Raw genomic sequence first — 21,062 nt, forward strand, 5'->3', positions numbered from 1 at the left:
AATTTAAATGTGTAAAGATTAAGGGACTTCCCAAGGCCACATGCCCTGTGGGAGTAGAGTTCAAGTTAGAATCCAGGACTCCTAAACTCAAATCTTCTCTCTTCCTCACATCATATTTTCTTCAAGAGCAGCTCAAAAGGCTTAATGTCATTTCTTTTCACAAAATAGGTCAGGTCCCTTAGAGATCATATAAGTTTTGTTTTGATTCAAAGAAATGTTTTACTGAATCTGTTCAATGAGAAATTAGATATGTTTTTGTTTTTATTTTGTAAAATAAGTCCTAATTATACCCAGTCTTTATATGATTTGCGCTCGCACAGACCTTCTCTCTCAAATCTGTTCCACTGTGTTCATTCAACAGTTTTCAATTATCTCTATGTTAATAGGGTACATATTACTTTCAATGCCAAGATATTTCTGGGCTTTTGGTATTATTTTCCTTTGCAGTTCATAAATAAAGTGGATGGACAGGATTTCAGGAATCGTATCTTTTCGAACTTCGTATTGTCCATTTTATAGCCAGAAAGAGCTCTGTAATCTTTCAGCATATTCATGAATTAAAGGAGAGTCAGTTCAAAGCACAGAACATTGGAAACAAATTCATGCAAAATTTATCTTCAACAGCAAAGGCAAATAATAGCACTATTTTACTTCGCAGGACTATATTAAGCAAGAGCAAATAAAATATCACAGAGCTGTATAAAATTTCAATGTTTGACATGTTATTTTTTGGATTCTGTTGTAAGGCATTAGATTGCCAGCAATAAGGGGGAAAAAGAAATTTTTAAAAGGTCCCTACTATCAGGTAGCTAAATTTTTATTGTAATGATCTTTCATGTCAGCGTCTCAAAACTGTTTTAGACTGAAAACCCAAGTTAAAGTTAATTCACCGTGCAATATAGTTTTATTAATACTAGTTATTACAAGATATAAAAAGCCTTTAGAAGGAATATTTTTAAATATCAAATGGATGTTGATGATCTCAAGAAAAATTTTCCAACACAGTAACATGTATGCTTTTGACATCATCTTTTCAAATTCTTTTTTATTTTTTTTAATGTTTATTCATTTTTTTGAGAGAGAGATGGAGACCTAGTGTGAGTGGGGGAGGGGCAGAGAGAGAGAGAGAGAGAGAGGGAGAGGGAGAGAGAGGGAGAGAGGGAGACACAGGATCTGAAGCAGGCTCCAGGCTCTGAGCTGTCAGCACAGAGCCTGACACGGGGCTCAAACCCACCAACTGAGATCATGACCTGGGCCAAAGTCGTACGCCCAACCGACTGAGCCACCCAGGAGCCCCTCGTCTTTTCCCATTCTAATGATAGTTCTAGAAAAATTTGAAAGGGTGTATCATTTTATATTTTTGCATTGGCCACTAAAATGGGGTCCTTTTATTTTCAAACAGCTTAAAATGTATTTGGGAAATAAATGTTTACTTTGCATTGGTGTTCTAAAACATCTAAAAACTCTTTGAAGGACTGTTTTAAATTTATTTTGGCACCTCAGATGTAAGGTTTACTGGATCAAGTTCTTTTTGACATAAAAGACCTGTTTTAAGTGCTCTTGGAGTTCAGAGGCATTAGAGGTGTATCATTTCTTAATATCTGAGGGGGTATGTGGAATTAGCATTCCAAATACTGGATACAATAACTGCATTACTCTAGAGTTTATTTTGAGCTAGTGGATGAATTAATGATATAAAACCTAGAATAAGGACTCCAGAATTCCATAATCCCTTTTTGAAATAAATAAATAGTTAAACATGCTTTTAGGAAGACTAAAGAGATACAATTTGAAGGGAACAAAGTAGGTCAAATACCACATTCTTCACATAGTCCAATCCCTACCAGCTGACAACTCTCATTGTTGGCCTTGTATCATGAGATCCTTCAGACACAGCTTTCCTTGTGCGTGAACAGATTCTGAGGAGGATCCAAGCCTCCGGGTCCAAGTTGAGGAGACGTCTCCGAATAGAATACCCATACCTTTGCACTGGTACAGTTTGTTTCCATTTTTGCATCTTAAAGGCACATTGCATGCACCACAGTAAATGTTATTAGTTGAAGAAAATGCACCAAAATATATTTTTTGTTCTCTGCATTATTTTACTTGAATATTATTTAACACAGTTTTGTATTCCAGTTTCTTTAATAAGAACATTTTATATTAATGTAAACTCTTTATCAACTTGAATTTTGATACCTACGTTATAATTCATTGACTGAAATTGCCATGGGTAACTGTGCCCCACAGTTAGTCATGTGGTTTGCCAATGACTTTTCACCATTTTAGGAAGTAGTCTTGAGATGAACCTCTTAGCACAGAAAGTACTTTGGTCTTGACTTACATGCTTATATAGCGCTCATTGATTCCTTTACCAATACTGAATGTGGAGTCAGTATTGCTAAGTGGTCCATTGATGAGTGCTTTCTTCTTTTAGAGAATTCACTGTTCATTTAGTAGGGGCCAGATAATAGTAAAATCACTACACAAAGTGATATGGGAAGATGTAAAAAGCTTTCCAGGGCTATGCCTAGGTGCAAAGGCACTCAGGTTTGTGAGAATGTTTATTTCTGGGGTGTAAAATATGAGGATCGAGGAGTGGGAAGTAATTTGACCATTTTCTACTTTTTATAGAAAGAAGCTAGTGCATGAAAGTCCTTGAGTGTTATGCTAGGACTCAAGTTAAATTTATCTTGGAAGTTATGGGATCCCATTAAACTACTTATGTGCATGGAAATGATAAGTTCAGTTTGGATTATATATTGGGTGTTGAAAACAATACAAAACAAAAATATTTTCACTAAAAAAAAAGATGAAATAGTCATTTTAATATTAAGCCCAAGCCCTGAGGGGAACTTTTTACAGAAATGTCAAAAAATGACTAAGAATCAAATGGAATGCACAATTTTGGAAGTTGACCAAGTTAGCAATTGTATGCCTAAAGAAACCCCTGCATTTTACATATTTCTAAGGAGTGCTCAGAGAAGAGCACTTCACCCTTATGAAAATATATTTACTTTTGGGTTACTGGCTTGCTGGCCATTGTGAGTTCAATAGAAAATAAATAGATAATTTGAAAGAAAATGATAAAACCCAATGACTATATATAATCTCTGTCTTGTAGAGGTCCACAGTTTTATTTAAAAGTTTGGAACAGGGGCGCCTGGGTGGCTTGGTCGGCTAAGTGTCCGACTTCAGTTTAGGTCATGATCTCACTGCTCATGAGTTCGAGGCCCGCGTCGGGCTCTGTGCTGACAGCTCAGAGCCTGGAGCCTGTTTCGGATTCTGTGTCTCCCTCTCTCTCTGATCCTCCCGCGTTCATTCTCTGTCTCTCTCTGTCTCAAAAATAAATAAATGTTAAAAAAAAAAGTTTGGAACATCTAATAAGATAGAATTTCATCTACATATACTGAAGCACTGAACACATTCCCAAGAACGTGTTTCCACATTTATGGTGCCAGTTCTAGAAATGTGATCTATGTGGATAGAATATAGTTTTATTAAAAATATCCATTTCATGGGGTTAAATATAGAGCATAGAAAGAAGATCAGCTTGCTTCTGAGACTGGAAAAGAAGGCACATGCATCTAGTCTTTGTTAAGTGTCTTCAGAGAACAGAGTCAGTAAATAAAAATTACCCTTCATTTTCAGATTTTGCCCGAATTTGGCAATGAGACCAATTGCTTAATGGTCATATTCTTGTATTCATAATTGTATTCAAAGCATCACAACTGATTTCCCCAAAACCGATTTAACGGGAATGACCTAGAGGTGAAGTTAATTGCCATAAAGCAAGTAATACACTGTCAACAGCTTGCAGCTACTCATGGCTCAGGCGGAAAGCCAGTTACTTCATCACTTTGGGTCCGTCCCTAGGTTCCACAGTATGGGATGCATTGTAAATACTGCTATTAGATGCTAGAATGGAAATTTCCTGTGTTGGCTGGAACATAAAAATATATAAAAGAAAAAAGTCAAACAATAACATTTCCATATGGCTTGAAGATCTAGTTGTATTTTCATAGGCATAGTGTGCCTGTAGCTGAGCAATAGATTTCTTCCCCCTGATTCTATTGTTTTTGTTCAATGAAATTTTTTAAAAGTAGGGCCAAGTCTATCCTCTCTGCCAAAAAACGTATGATGTGAGCTTCCTTGCTCCAGTGTAGATGGAAATGTCCCAATTCATCATCACATGCCTTTCCACTTTCCTTGAACACCAAGGTGCTCCCTGAAATGAGATAGAAACCTATGTCTCTTTTGACATATCAACACTTGTCCTCAAAACATTTTTTTTTCAATAGCTTCATATGTGAGCTCTGGGGTAGTATAACTAAAGTTATGCATTTCCTGAGGAAAGGAAAGAAATGCAGTGTAATTAGCCCTGAGTTATTTACTGCATGACTACATACGTGTTCACAAAAGCTTTCTGGATACTGTCTGTTAGTCATTTGTGTGTGTGTGTTGTATTTGGCAGAAAGCCACTCTTTAAATTAGTTTAGGCAACCACATCTATTCTGCAAAAGAGCGTCTTAGGAATTTGAAGGCCTTAAATTCGATTTTAAAACTAACATTTATATTTGATGAGAGGAACGTGTATTTTAATCCTGCTTTTAAGTGGGCATCATCATAATGTAGAAATTGTTACTTACATATGTTCGCATTATACAGAACTTGCATAATATCTATTTAATTGTGCATCAGGTCATAAAGGTGCACCTGGAACATGGGAAACTAGGAAGAAGTTACCCAAACCTCTGTGTCCCGATTATTTACACTTAGGTAACTCCTACCTTCTGAGGCCAGTTTTTTTTTTCTGCAAAAAAAAACGAACATAAGCCATTTCTGCTTTTCTAGCAATTTATTTGAAAATTGAAGTTGGTGGTACTGAACACTTCTGTGATTACATGTGATGCCACACTCCATCCTTCTTGGCCTACCTGGGAATAGCCTGGACAGCCCCTAAGCATTTACCTCCAGCGTAAAATGTTGTCTTTTTTTCTACCAGTTGGCATCAGCTTGCCTGAACATGTGAGGTACACAGGTCAGGGCCAGGACTTCTGAGGCAGAGATGTTCATTCAAGTAGGCAGCTGACCATAAAGTCCTTAGCCTGGACACTGCAGTTGAGCTCACGTTCTATTTGCCAAGCTGGAAAAGGGCCCTTTACATGCCTGGCACTATGTTGTCTATATGGAGCTCCCATAGAATAAGCTGTATTGCACCGGAATTCTCCAGACCGGGAATAGTTTGGCCAACATTGTGCTACTTGTAGTAGAAAATAAAACTGAAGACCTAAATGATTTCAATAACATGATATGCAATAATCACAGATATAATTGTTAGTTAATACACACACACACATACAGGGGTGGAGAGAGAATCATTTTTGTATACTACAAATTGTCATGGGACTATGCTCAGTGTTGTTGAGAGGCAGGTGAAGGGAAGATCCTCAAGCCCAACAACTGTTCTTTGCCTTCTACTGGGCCACCTTGTTGCTTCTCCCCATCCCCCATTCAGGTCAAAGCAAAAGATACGAAAAATTACTCAAAGTAGCTCTCTGTCTACATTCCTTCTTTTCTTCTTTCTTGATGCCAGCCTTCCCTGTCTGTCAATTAAATGACAGAGTGACCTCTGTGCCACCAGCCCAGCCTGTCGTATTTGGCATGACTGTCATGAATGCTCTGAGTTTCCTAATTACCCATTGCATGACAGTCATGGGACCCTAACTAATGGCCTTTCAGTAGAGACCCAGAAGACTTGAGATTATTTTCTTAATCCTTTATGTCAAACAATAAGTTAAATTAGATTATTAAATCTTACGTAGATATTTAGACTTTTATAGAGAAACAGAATTAGCATATATTTACTAGGCTCTTTAGGTACCAGATGAAATAATGAAAATGTTGTCAAGTAAGTGTTCTTATCGGTCTCAAAGAACAAGAAATACCATACTAGTAGTCATTTTAACCTACTCTAATCAGACTTTATCATAACAGAGAAAGTAGAGAAGCCATTTTTCTGAAATCTGGTGAAAAATAGCAGGAGACCCATAGCTTTTCTTAGAGAACATCACAATGAATAGGGAACGAATATTTCTAGAATTCCTCATTGCGCTAAAACACTTTTATCAGAGACAATAAGAATAAAGGTGTGAGTTATACTAAAAATATACAGAAAAGCCTGCTTTCCATAACTTACTACAGAGCACAGGTGGTACAGAGTCAAATGATAAAATACACACGCGTGTTTATGTGCTTCCATGAAAGTATACAGGTTTTTTGCAAATTACAGCTTTCCACCACTTAATGCTAAAAGATAGCATAGTCCTTACCAACAAATCCTTAATTAATGTTTTATCAACTTATGCTGCCACAATCCCTTGGGAATGTAAAACTTGCCATTTAATTTCTAGTGAGGAAAACCTTACCATTTATCTTCCTTAGGCCTAGAGATGTATTTGCATGTAAATTTTAAATTATATCTTCATTGATATAACTTAAAATTCCTTTACAAATCTGAAAATTACAACCAGCCTGTGCACACCTCCTAAGCCCATTTACATAAAGGCCTCTCATTTCTTTATGTTTGTTTGCTCTTTTCAGGAGAAAGGAAGACAACAGTGTCTTGCACAAAAATCATGAACAAAAACATCAGCATTGTGGACAACAAGAAATGCAAATACCTAACCAAGCCTGAGCCACAGATTCGCAAGTGTAATGAGCAACCATGCCAAACAAGGTAACCCTCTCCCACCACTTGCTAATGCTCCATTTGGCCATTAAATCACTGGTCTTTAACACTCAAAACACTGGGGTGCCTGGGTGGCTCAGTCGGTTGAGCACCAACTTTGGCTCAGGTCATAATCTCACGGTTGGTGAGTTTGAGCCCCTCGTCGGGTTCTGTGCTGACAGCTCAGAGCCTGGAGGGTGCTTTGGATCCTGTGTCTCCCTCTCTCCCTGCCCCTCCCCCTGCTCGTGCTCTGTCTGTCTCTCTCTCTCAAAAATAAAATAAACATAAAAATGTTTTTTAAACACTCCAAATACTAACAAATCCACATTTTCCTAACAACAGTGCAAAGGAATATATACCAAGATGTAAGGTTTTAAACAAGCAAGATCTAGGAAAGAAAGATAATTGCCTGGATGGAAAGAGTATTAAAGCAGAAAGGATGGGGGGCACATGGGTGGCACAGTTGGTTAAGTGTCTGACATTTGATTTTTGGTTCAAGTCATGATTTCACAGTTGGGATCAAGCTCCGAGTCAGGCTCTGTGCTGACGATGTGGGGCCTGCTTGGGATTCTCTCTCTCTTTCTCTCTCTGCCCCTCCCCTGCTCATGTACATGCCTGTTCTCTCTGTCTCTCTGTATATCTGTCTGTCTGTCTGTCTCTCTCTCTCAAAATAATAAATAAGCTTAAAAATAAAAGCAGCAAGGCTAGGACTTACCTCAACTTTAACTGTATTCTCCACAGGATGAAAACAACCACTAAGTGAGACAAAGGAGGTGTAATTAAAATTGCTTGGTAATCTGTTGGTCACTTCTTCAAAAACCTGACTATGGGTTGAAGTTAGCTATTTGTTCTTGAATTCTCTGAAATGGTATTGTAGAACTTGCCAAGGGAGATATAAAACAAAGCAGGACTGGCCGGGACCCAGTCCCTCACGCGACACCAGGGATGGTGTGGTCCTCCTGGTTTCCCAGGCTACGTCTTCACTTCCTCTCCCAGAGCTCCCAGGGTGACTGCCCGATCCCTGACCTTCCATCGCCCAATTCCTGAGCTGGGTCCTAGTTATTGGGCAGTCCATTCGTCTCGGTCTCCTGTGACTTCCCCAGTGAGTATGAGGCAACAAAGTAGGTGAGAAACTCTGAAGTAGGAAGTAAGACAGTGATGCTGAGCAGCTGAAAGTGGTGTAGAAACCTTAGTAACAGGCAGAGATGAAGTGGAACTGGAGTATCATTTTGGAGTGAGCTAGCAGCAAGGTGGTTTGGAGTGGTTCTCATCATAGAGCTGAACGTCCACGTGTTTTCATGTAAAAATTAAGGTTGGGCTTGAGTGGGACTGACCCCCAGTGTCAAAGGTCCTAAAAGCTTTCAAAGATAGAAGGATTAAATGAGTTTGAGGCTGCGTTGAATCCTCTGGAAAACAGAGACAGGCACATCTGTTCTATCCCAACACTCAGAGATCTGTTGAGGCTCAGGACATAGTTGTGAGTTCCTGGCGAGCCGAACAGAGATTGATCTCCCCTCTCATTGGCTCCTGTACAAGGGACACAGTGAATTTACATGTCCTGGAACTCAGGTGTGCAAATAATTTGTAGCTTTATAGCGGTCTATAACTAATATAATATTCTTCATGACCCTCCACTGAAATGAATAAGTATGGGGGAGCAGTTTAAAGAGGGAGGAGGAACAAAGTTGCCAATTAACTGTATTTAAACTTTTTTGTCTTAATCTCTTTGGGAATTAGTGTCATTGAGGCTAATGCTCAGTTCCTCTGGTTTCCCTGTTCCCCCTGCCTTCCCACCTCTGATGTAGCCCTGATCCTGAGTTCCCTGTATTTCAGGCTTATGGCAAAATTCAGTTGTTAAGCCCTTCAGATCCAGCTCATGCTATATTAACGAGAGCTTAAAAGAATTTAGAAAATCCTTTCTTTCTTTACAATGCTGAAATGTCAAGGCTTGCTTTTCTGTAGATTCGGTGACAAAAGCTGAGTATCAGCTTTTTCTTTCCTTTCCATTTCTGCTCGAATATTCTTATTCTTCCCCAAACCCCAGGGCAAACTATGCTTCTAAGGAAAAGGACAAAAGAATGATATGTAAAAGACCATGCAAAAGATAAAAGCACATTAATATACTTCGATTGTGTTATGCCCATTCCCTCTACTTGACTGTATGTTTTTCAGAATGACTTCATGAGCAGATGAACTAATTAAGATTTTTTTAGGTGGCAATGGAGTAATCAACAGGAAAAGTGACCTAGGGAATTACTGTTACCTGCAATCAAGTCCTTGACTCCCCTCTGTTCAGTGCGGGACAAATGGAACAGCAGAGTTTTTGGCCTTTGCCAAAAGAATCTGGACCATTTTTGTTATTGCCATTCCTAAGATTTATCTTTTTCTGTGTCTCTTTTATCTTATTTTTTAAAATATTTGTTTATTTTTATGAGAGCACAAGTGGCTGAGGGGCAGAGGAGGAGGATGGATCCGAAGCGGGCTCTGCTGATGGGCTGACAAGCAGTGAGCACGATGTGGGGCTCAAACTCACCAATGGTGAGATCGTGACCTGAGCCAAAGCCAGACACTCAACCAACTGAGCCACCCAGGCACCCCTCTATCTCTTTTAATAGATATTAAAATGCCACCTTATCTTGTGTTAAATTATTGCTAAAATATTTCAAAACTTCATTTGTTTCATATACCATATAACTTTTCCATTTGGAGGGAAGAGCATTGGCTTTTCCTGGTGTATCAGGAATCTTCGAGTTGGATATGAGGACTAGAACATGTTTGTCACTTCCTGACTTTGTCTGCAAGGGATCAGAATGTACAATATACACACCATTCATTGTTCGTTCGCTGACCTCGGCTATCTTGAGGGAAAATGCCTTGTTAATGACTTGGTAAAATGAATAGTTTCAAAGGGTCACTACATTTCTGAGTGAGAGTTTTTTGCACCTGGAGACTGGATATCTTTTTTGTTAGAGATTGTTATCTTCCTTCCCTTGGAAAAGGAGTCAATATATCGCAAATCACCAAGAAGCAATGTCAGTGAGGTTAGCCAAAACATTGAATAGTAAGAAATGGACACAAGCAATTGTTAAGGTTCATCATAGGAAAAGTTTCTGTGACTTACTGGTTTTAATTTTCCTGCCTCTTCTTTCTCCCCACCCTAGTAAGAAACTTTCTAATTTCCATTTACATTTATTGAATAGAATCAAATAGTCTGACAGAACCCTATATACCAAATATAAAATATATCAATGCACTAGTAAATAGCTTTGCAAGAGGGAATCTTTTTTTTTCTTCAGTATATGAAATTTATTGTCAAATTGGTTTTCATACCAAATTGGTACCCAGTGCTCATCCCAAAAGGTGCCCTCCTCAATACCCATCACCCACCCTCCCCTCCCTCCCACCCCCCATCAACCCTCAGTTTGTTCTCAGTTTTTAAGAGTCTCTTATGCTTTGGCTCTCTCCCACTCTAACCTCCTTTTTTTTTTCCCCTCCCTCTCCCCCATGGGTTTCTGTTAAGTTTCTCAGGATCCACCTAAGAGTGAAAACATATGGTATCTGTCTTTCTCTGTATGGCTTATTTCACTTAGCATCACACTCTCCAGTTCCATCCACGTTGCTACAAAGGGCCATATTTCATTCTTTCTCATTGCCACGTAGTACTCCATTGTGTATATAAACCACAATTTCTTTATCCATTCATCAGTTGATGGACATTTAGGCTCTTTCCATAATTTGGCTATTGTTGAGAGTGCTGCTATAAACATTGGGGTACAAGTGCCCCTATGCATCAGTAGTCCTGTATCCCTTGGGTAAATAAATACAAGAGAGAATCTTAAAGATAAGGAAATGGGATAACTCCAAATTAATTCCAAAATATAAAGCATTTTTCTCTTATTAGAATATGTTTTACACTTTAATTCTTATTTTTGAGCAGTTTTCACAAGGAATGGAAAAAGTAACTTTTACCATTATACTAAGGATATCTCAAATGTATTTTATTTAAAAAACATGAGATTCCAGGGGTGCCTAGGTGTCTCAGTCAGTTGGACATCTGACTTCAGCTCAAGTCATGATCTCATGGTTTGGTTTGTGAGTTCAAGCCCTGCATCAGGCTTGCTGCTCTCAGCGCAGAATCTGCTTCAGATCCTCTGTCCCCCTCTCTCTGCCCCTCCCTTGCTCACACTCTCTCAAAAGTAAATTTAAAGAAACATTAAAAGAACATGATCTCCCATGAAATTGCAGATACTTCTCTTTTCGGTAGTGTCTTCTAGGTCCCATAGTTGAAGGGAAAGGTGCATATGTGGGTTTAAATTTAATTATAACCCAGGTATCCTCATGTAAAAAGGTGAAGCAGGAAACTAAATAAATTTGGAAGATAAATACATTAGGAACAATCCACTAGGGGACTCCGAAGCAAAATGGTAGATCTGCATCATATCTGATAGATTTGCAGACAAGAACATTGTTAGAGGCAATATTGCAATGTAAATGTTATCGTGATTTTTTTTTTTTTTTTTAGAAATAGAAGCATAGAATCATTTAGAACTAAATCCATTGTAGAGATGAGAAAACTAGATTACATGAGGATGGGACTTCCCAAACTTTGAATCATTGCCAGGGGCATTTAGGCTTAAGTAAATTAGGAAGAATTGATGCTATTTCTGTAAAACACAGACACAAATTCCGAATCGAGAAATGTTTAATGACAGGCTGTTGCGTGCAAAGTGTTATGGATACAAAGGAGAATAAGATGTTGATCTCTGCCTTTAAAGAGTTATATCCTATTTTTAATTCTTTAAACTTTTTTTTAAAAATTTTTTAATGTTTATTTATTTTTGACAGTGCGACAGAGAGACAGTGCGAGCAGGGGCAAGGTAGAGAAAGAGGGAGACAGAATCTGAAGCAGGCTGTCAGCACAGAGCCCACTGTGGGACTCAAACTCATGAGCCTCAAGATCATGACCTGAGCCTAAGTCTGATACTTAACCGACTGAGCCACCCAGGCAGCCCTAAAGAGTTTATATCCTAATCAGGAAAAGGTCAACTTTTGTAGGGGGGCTGTGAGCCCCTCCACCTTGCTAGGGAATATTTAACAAGTGCTGAGTGCCACAAGCCAAATCCCAGAGGGCAGAGGAGAGCACAATCATTGTGGGTTGGGTGGAGAAGCTCTTTTGGGAGGAAGGGACTTGGACCTGGCTGTCAAGGATCCAGGCAGTGGATGCTCCATACACAGGTACCATGTGGAGAAAATAGAAAGTGTTTGGGGAGCAAACTAAGCATATGCTTTATTTTCCAAACAAATGAGAGAAGAAGCTAGAGAAATGAGTAAGTATAAATCACTTACAAATATATGGTAATATATATAGTATATACTATATCCTGAGTCCCTATTGTATGTCAGACAGTATAATAATAAACCCTTTTACAAAATGACAGAATGGAAACTTAACAGCTGTTAAGTATTGTTTCAAGAATGTGCACAGCTAGTACGAACCCCGAATTAAGCTCAGGGCTTCTGACTGCCCTTCACTGCGACGAAATAGGATCGTGCAGATAGTTTGGGGGGGGGGGGATTTAGATCCCCCTGGGAGGTTGTCCTAATGATGGGAAATACAGAGAGCGTTTTATTGATGAGAATCATATATTGACTAGAATCATACAAATTTTATGAATCACTTTTCAGGCAGAGGCCTTGCTTCTTCCTGAAATAAATTTGGGGATGTGTTTAAATTAGTGGTCCTAGGTTAGATCCGAATTCATTAGAAAAGGAAGTGCCATAGATATGTATCACTGCCCTCGTGGTTGGGTAAAGGATGTCCATCTAGGTATTAAACTACATGTGTGTGGGCTGAATCACTGAATCAGTGAAATCCAAGAATAACAGCTGGAGTTCTTGAGGACCTTTCACAATAAGGTCACTTGACGCATAGCACTCTGAGCCGGTCACTCCTGTGTCTGTGATTACATTGCAAGCACATAGAGGCTAGCCTGAGGAAGCACACATAGCTTTATCTGGAAGGTATGTCCCAGGCACAGAAATCTTGTTGCAGTACTAGGCATAATGTACTAATGATTGCTTCCCCCAGGTAAGAGGGCATTCTCAGTGACAGGGTTCTGTTACCTTGCTAATACCTGCATATGTCTCCTTGTGAGGTTCTTGTACAACCTCACTTCCAATTTCTGACTTTACAACCTCGTGACCCTTGGTAAGTTGCTAAATCTCCCCTTGCCGTGGTTTCCCTCTCCACGATAGTTGTCGTACTTAACACATGGAGTTGTTGTGAAGATTCAAAACATAAAGAACAGGAATAACCCATGTACCTTAGCAATTGTACACTTAGAAGGTATCTCAGTGTGCCAATATGATAAGCAGCCACAGGTAAAGCACGTACTATGGTGTGGACAGAATCTCATTCTTTGAGATTCTAAGACGCACAAGGCCCTAAGGGGGGCGCTCGGGTGGCTCGGTCTGTTAAGCATCTGACTTGATTTCGGCTCAGGTCACCATTTCACAGTTGGTGAGTTTGAGCCCACATTGGGCTCTGTGCTGACAGTGCAGGGCCTACTTGGGATTCTCTCTCTCCCTCCTTCTCTGCCCCTTGCCTGCTCTCTAAACAAACAAACAAGAACAAGGCCCTGAGATAGGAAATAAGGAGAATTCAAAATGATAGAAAGCACAGGTGTTTTAGACAATGCTATATTAATTAAAAAAAAAAAAGTCACTGTGCCACGATTCTAATTTCAGACATGTCAAACTACACCATGGGTTGATATCTTTTAACTTGTTTCAGTGGTTCTTGCTTTACTTTTAGATGGATGATGACGGAATGGACCCCCTGTTCACGAACTTGTGGAAAAGGGATGCAGAGCAGACAGGTGGCCTGTACCCAACAGTTGAGCAATGGGACTCTGATCAGAGCCCGGGAGAGGGACTGCTCCGGGCCTAAGCCTGCCTCCGCCCAGCGCTGTGAGGGTCAGGACTGCATGACCGTATGGGAGGCAGGAGTGTGGTCTGAGGTACAGTGCACGCCCCCAGCCCTCCCCATTTCATTTCTCTCCTCTGATGCCCACCTTGTCTGATGTCATGTGCTATCATGTTCAGAATCTCTGTTTACAGCAGTTTCAATACCATCTATTAACTTTTCTGACAAGAAAGAGGATATGCTGCTTATATATAATTTTGCAAACAGAAGAAGACAAAGTTATTTACTCCATTCAATAAATATTGTAACATAATCAAAAATGTATTCTATATACACTTTAGGTTGCTGCTTTTTTTATTTATATACCATGAGTATACTCTTCAGTGGGCAGATTTTTTTAAATTTCTTAATGTTTATTTATTTTTGAGAGAGGGACAAACAGAGCACGAGTGGCAGAAGGGGCAGAGAGAGAGGGACACAGAATCCAAAGCAGGCTCCAGGCTCCAAGCTGTCAGCACAGAGCCCAATGCAGGGCTCACACCCATAACTGTGAGATCATGACCCAAGCCGAAGTCAGATGCCCAACCGACTGAACCACCCAGGCACTGAAGAAATTTTAATACACATTTGACTCATTGTTTTTCCCTCTCTGAACACTTAAAAGAGAAAGAACAAGAAAGGGCGTTATCTTTTATCATCTCCTAGAAGCAAAGAAAGACTCTGTTTTTATTTCATATTTGGTATATGGTTTGTATTTAATCATCAATCTAAGAAAGTTAATAGTTTCACCATTTTATAATTGATCTCAGAGACATTAAATAGTTTACCCAATCCTATCTAAATAGAAGGGCTGGGGTTTGAACCCAGTGCAGTCAGACTCACTGCACCACACACCCATTGGCATGTAGTCTGTAGCACACCGGTGTGGTCCACGCCAAGCTGTATGGTTTATTTTCTTTTATCCTGATACATATGTTTGCATAATAATACACAGCAGTCTGGGCACCTGGGTGGCTCAGTTGGCTGGGCGTCCAATTTCAGCTCAAGTCATGATCTCACGGTTTGTGGGTTTGAGCCCTGCGTCAGGCTCTGTGCTGACAGCTCCGAGCCTGGAGCCTACTTCAGATCCTGTGTCTCCCTCTGTCTCTGCCCCTCCCCCATCACTCTGACTCTCTCAAAAATAAATAGATTTTAAAAATTTATATAGGGGCTCCTCAGTGGCTCAGTCGGTTGAGCATCCAACTTCGGCTCAGTTCATGAGCTCACGGTTTGTGAGTTCGAGCCCTGTGGCGGGCTCTGGGCTGACAGCTCAGAGCCTGGAGCCTGCTTTGGATTCTGTCTCCCTCTCTCTCTGCCCCTCCCCCACTCACATTCTATCTCTCTCCTCTTCAAAAATAAACATTAAAAAATGTATATAAAAATAATAAATGGCAATCATTACTTATAGTCTCTAGCTGCTCTGAAGCATTTTAGGTGAGTATGTGGCTATATGCCACACACACACAAACACACTCACACTTACATACCCACACACATGAGCACACACACGCACATGCACACCCAGAGCCAAATCATTCAGATGCTTACTTTCAGAATATTAGATAGGATATAAAACTGACAAACAAAATGCTAGGGTATGATGAGCAGCTAATCCTTTGAAAATGAGGATAAAGTAGCTTAGAGAGAAAGGTGTGGGAATATTCTTCAATTAATGCAACCCCACACCTACTAAAGTACATTGACCAGTAGCATGATTTGCCGGTGTCTCCCTTTTCTGAGCTACACCTTACACCTTGCTGCTTAACAGATTCTCCTTCATTTTTGATGTGTGCTTTGCCGATGAATGTAGTATCTAATATTACATCCAAATGAATCAGTTCAATCTGGAGAGAAGATTCACGTGAGCAAAGGAAAATATCCCACCTCCAGCCTAACCATAATGTTTTTGCAAACTCTTTAGGAGGAAATAGGTCAGAGAGATTCTGTACAGATTTTTGGCACCAGCTGGGAGAAATATTATGTCTCAATGCAGTCTACCAATTTAAAAAAATGTTTCTCTTGTTTTTATTTAATTTAAACATCGATTTTATGGTTGAGGGTTAGTTCCAACTGCAAAACATTAAAATATAAATTTTAAAATGCTAAGTCACACGTGTAGTCCACTTTAAAGCTCAACATATTCAAACATAAGCCATAAATTATGAGACAGTTACTCATTTGTGTAAAATATATGATATTTATAATATCATTAGTTTCATGCTCAGGTTTTCAACAACACACCTGTTGTAGTCCACGTGGTTATTCTTAATACTACGTCATTGTTAAATGTATTCCTGCAACTCTTGTTTTGGACATTTTCTAATCACAAATATTCATTGAATTTTCAAGTTTTGCCATATCTTTCATCCATTCCCTTCTCTCCTTCCTTTCCCTTCTCTTGCCCAATGCCATTTTGGTCCCTGTGTCCAGATAGTCAGTGATGTATAATCTTTGTAAAACTGAGAAGCTTTACACATTCCATAATAAGAGACATAAATGAAAATGAGATGCCAAGTTGCACCTAGAAAAACTTGGTGGAATATACAAATATACATACATGTTTGTATGTTATGTCACCATCTTAAATCAGGCATCAGTTATTTATGAAATAAACAAACTGTTTTTCAACTGAATTTTATTTTCAATGCTTGCAGTCATTTAGAATGATAATTTCTAGGGGTATATAATTATGCGATTAAATATTTATTTTATTTTTGCTAAGATTTTTCTCTGTTTTAGCTTTAAGAAAAGTTTGTGAGAAATGACACCCTCTAAAAAATTTTTCTATCTTTTGCAAGCATTTCTTAGGGCTAAAACAAACTAAATCTTAGCAAAAATAAAATGAATTTTCTTAGATAATTATACATAAAAATTTTTATGGCAGTCAAGTTCAGTATTTTATATTTTGATCACTGTATATTATTTGTCTTTAATAAACAATCCTTATGTTATATTGATCTCTGTAATAATGGTCCTGTGTTCCTGAAACTCATTTACCTCCAGCACTCTGTCTTGAGCTTCATCTGGCTCCTGGTACTGGCGTATAGCCAGGTGTTTAACTTCTCTTTGTTCTTTAACCTGGTCTATATGTGGTCATAGGCTTATGACAGATGATTAGAAATATTATTTAACAGTGGGCACCTGGATGGTTCACTTGGCTAAGCATCCGACTCTTAATCTCAGCTCAGGTCTTGATCTCAGAGTCACGAGTTTAAGTTCCACATCGGGCTCCACGCTGAGAGTGAAGCCTACTTTAAAAAAAAGAAAAAAAGAAAGAAAGACAGAAAGAAAGACAGAAAGAAAGACAGAAAGAAAGAAAGAAAGAAAGAAAGAAAGAAAGAAAGAAAAGAAGAGAAAAGAAAAGAAAAGAAAAGAAAGGTGCGCCTTGGTGGCTCAGTCTGTTAAGCATCCAACTCTTGATTTTGACTCAGGTCATGGTCTCATGGTCCATGAGTTCGAGCTCCACACTGGGCACTGATACTTTGAAGCTGCTTGGGATTCTCTCCTTCCCTCTCTCTCTGCCCCTCCCCTGCTTGTGCTCTCTCTCCCTCTCTCTCTCAAAATAAATAAACTGAAAAAAAAATTTTTTAAAGAGAAAGAAATATTACTTAACATAATTTAACCGTTCATCTGTATCTCCTAATCACGGACTTCATCCAGACTCTCTGATGTTTTCTGCTAGTGTTCGGTCAAGTGTGGCAAAGGCGTACGTCACCGGACCGTGAGGTGTACGAACCCTAGGAAGAAATGTGTCCTCTCCACCAGACCCAGGGAGGCTGAAGATTGTGAGGATTACTCAAAATGCTATGTGTGGCGAATGGGTGACTGGTCTAAGGTAAGAGTCTTTTGGCGTGTCTGTCAGGTTTTGATCATGTCTGCATCGCCCTGGGTGCTGTGACCACACAGCATGCAGTTTAGGACAAGTAGAGGACAGAGGTATAGATCATGGGAGATGGAGTGTTATATTCCCAGGTTCAAATCCGTGGTCATGATCTCTATAAAACTGTTTTAAAGATTAAATAAGATAAAAGGTAAAAAAACGCTGAAGACCGTCTTTCACTTTTTGACACAAAGGAAGCTTTCAAAAACGGCTATTGTTGGGGCGCCTGGGTGGCGCAGTCGGTTAAGCGTCCGACTTCAGCCAGGTCATGATCTCGCAGTCTGTGAGTTCGAGCCCGCATCAGGCTCTGGGCTGATGGCTCGGAGCCTGGAGCCTGTTTCTGATTCTGTGTCTCCCTCTCTCTCTGCCCCTCCCCCGTTCATGCTCTGTCTCTCTCTGTCCCAAAAATAAATAAAAAAACGTTGAAAAAAAATTTTTTTAAAAAAACGGCTATTGTTATTTTGTTGTGAGTTTTTATTCATAATCGTTCTTTGTCAGAATATTTTTGCATGAAAGTTACGTAATATTAGAATACTATCAGATAAGACCATTTTGAAAATATAACTAAGTGAGGTAGTGATCGAATCAAACAGAGGCAATTCCCATCCTAATGTATAAAGGCATTCTTTTTCCCATCAATTTTTGGGGATGTGTATAGAAGACAAGGAAAGGAACAGCATACTTGAAGCCCTTTGGTCGAATCAAGTAGACACAACTCATGTGGCAGGTGAACAGAAAGTTTAATGTTGTGGTAATAGTATTATTTAAATTTACAAATAAAGTGATGCCCCATATATAAGTGAGCAGTCTATCTATTCAGTCTACATAAAGTATTAATCAATCCCATGTTTTAAGATAAAATTCTGAGGGGTGCCTGGGTGCCTCAGTTAAGCACCCAACTCTTGTTTTTGGCTCAGATCATGATCTCATGGTTGAGAGATTGAGCCCTGTGTTTGGCTCTGCCCTGGGCATCGAGCCTGCTTGAGATTCCCTCTCTCTCCCCCTCTCCACCTCCTCCCTCCTCTCTCTCTCTCTCTCTCTCTCTCAAAAAAAGAAAAGGTATTTGTTTTTAAATTTATATATTTTGAGAGAGAGATCACGAGGAGTGGAGGGGCAGAAGAGAGCAAGAGTCTCAAGCAGGATTTGCACTGTCAGCACAGAGTCTGATGCAGGGCTCAAACTCACAAACCATGAGGTCATGATCTGAGCCGAAACCAAGAGTCAGATGCTTAACTGACTGAGACACCCAGGCTCCCCCCACCAAAAAAGTATTTAAGATAAAATTCTGATGATATTTAGGGGAAAAATGGCTCTCAAATACTAGTCTTCAGAAAGTTAAGTGTTAATCAAATAATCCCCTGTGCCTTTCCACATCCAGTTGTGATATTATATACCTATTATCATGAAATCATAAAATTCTAAGGCTTCAAGGAGACATAATAAATCTTCTCTTCTTTCCCATTATTTTATTTGTGAAAAAAAAATGGTGGCTGCTGAGGCATGGTAAGGAGTGTGGTACTTTTCATAAAGATCCTAAAGGACATTCTGGAAGAAAACTTCTCATTGTATAATGCACTAGGGGTAGCCGTTTTGCCTAATGTTGCCCCCAAAGAAATTTCCTGACATTTAAAATCTATTTACTTGTGATTACTAATGGCTTTCCTCTCTAAAAATGTTTGCGTATTAGCATCACATCTGAGTTCTCATGAACTATACTCTTCTTTCTAAGACCTACAACTTTTAAGTTTGCATTGGGACTCTTTAAAGGATGCATTTGTAAACAATTTAAATTCATCCCTCACTACAGAATTAGGAAATATTCAGCCCAATCCAGGCAGCTTTGAACTGAACTGGTGAACCCTGTAAGGAAACTTCACACTTTAGAGCAAACAACTTTTAGGGGAAAGAGAATTCCAAATTAACCACAGATAGTTTATTTTATTTTCAGGGTTTATGTTTTCCTAATTCTAAGAGAAGGAAATAGAGTAGGAAGATAGGAAAGACCATGGCCTGGAAGTCAAGAGATGAGGGGGGTAGTCTCAACTCCTTCATTATGTAGATGGACCAATTGGTCAAGCTACTGAATACCTCGGTGTCTTTGTTTTCCTATGAGTGAAATAAGGAAGACAGACAACACCATTGCTTTCAAGCTTTTTGTGTATTAATTCTTTCTTCAGCACTGATGATATAAAATAGGATGAGGAAATGGAAGTCCTAGTTGGAGGGATATGGGGAGGGTCACCTATTGTTTCCTTTTAATTCTGTGGGAACTCCACATTTGTTTATTTTGGCTAATAAGATTTGAGGTGTTTTCCTTAAGTGAAAGAAGTCTTCTGTAAGAAAAAATTTAAAACCCACAATAATAGATGAGCTATATTTTTCCAGCTTTATTCATTAATAGGAATATTTTAAGTGGTAAATGTTAATCTCCAGTTCAACACACAAATTGTGATTAAAACAAACAGAAGATCCAGGTTTTGTTGTGACTTCCAACACAGAACTGTAAATTCCTACATTGCTGTGTATGGAAATATGGCTAGCAAATCCTATTTTCATGACAAATACTATTGGTGTTGATTAATAAATGTGCCTATCATGTGGCCTCTGGTTAAATCTTAAGCAAAATCAAAATTTGTTAACTGGGGAGATCATAAAAAACAGGACTTTTGGGTTTTTGTGCTAAGCCTGAAAAAATATTTTTTCCAATTTTACTATAATTACATGTGTGTAAATTTTTAGGTATACTTAGACTGAATTACTTTAAGTTGGTTTTGTTGTGTTCTTACATTACTACGCAGCCAGAACATTGCCTTTGTGAGTAAGGAAAGAAGGTGATAACTCTAATAACTATTCTTCTTTATTCTGTGACTTTTTACCTTTGTCTGTGCGTCTGTTTGTTCTTGTTTCCTTGTTTAGAAGATTCAGTATGTTGCGCTTTTTTTCTTTATATGAATATAGTCTGCTCTTTACCTTAAACCAGTTTCATTGTTCTTTTCTATGACTTAGATCTCAGCCTAACAGATTTAAACAGCCTGCACAAATTAAAGTCAGTCGCGCCATGTGAACTTTATTGATTTCACCCCTTCTTTTTCACTCCTAAGAGATCACTTTCATGCAAAAATACAGACCATCCCAAAATAATTACAGAGAAAAGGAATAATTCTGAGATTATTAAGTTTCAGTGAGTAAAGTATTCACGGACGGAGGAAACCATAGATTTCTTATTCTTATCAGCTGTGTCCCTGGAACAGGAATAGCAGCAAGATGTGTGCAATTGTAGGTGATTTCTGTGCTCCTTGGAGGTCAATTAATCTGTCAGTTTCACTTAAATTCTACGAATATTTTTTAAACTATTGATAAACCTAAGTGGACTTAAGATTAGGCCTTGGGTTGACTTGAATCAAGGATATTCAACGAGCTACCCATAAAATCTTGCTGTGCAATGCTGTTCCTCCCACAATATGGGTGGAGCACTAGAGAATAAGTTA

General features: G+C 39.0%; 1 protein-coding gene across 3 annotated transcripts in view; it reads left to right on the forward strand.

Moving 5' to 3' along the window:
• ADAMTS19 (ADAM metallopeptidase with thrombospondin type 1 motif 19) overlaps nt 1-21,062 on the forward strand; it is a 239,770-nt gene that overhangs the window by 196,892 nt on the left and 21,816 nt on the right. For 2 of the 3 annotated variants that reach the window (XM_027076773.2, XM_027076771.2), the window contains 3 exons: nt 6,604-6,739; nt 13,545-13,749; nt 17,377-17,529. In XM_027076773.2, the coding sequence (XP_026932574.1) occupies nt 6,604-6,739; nt 13,545-13,749; nt 17,377-17,529 (494 nt within the window). The remainder of the gene's footprint in view (nt 1-6,603; nt 6,740-13,544; nt 13,750-17,376; nt 17,530-21,062) is intronic. The other variant, XR_008297514.1, reaches the window with a different exon arrangement.

The sequence above is a fragment of the Acinonyx jubatus genome, chromosome A1, assembly GCF_027475565.1.
Source record: "Acinonyx jubatus isolate Ajub_Pintada_27869175 chromosome A1, VMU_Ajub_asm_v1.0, whole genome shotgun sequence".
Classification (NCBI taxonomy): Eukaryota; Metazoa; Chordata; class Mammalia; order Carnivora; family Felidae; genus Acinonyx; species Acinonyx jubatus.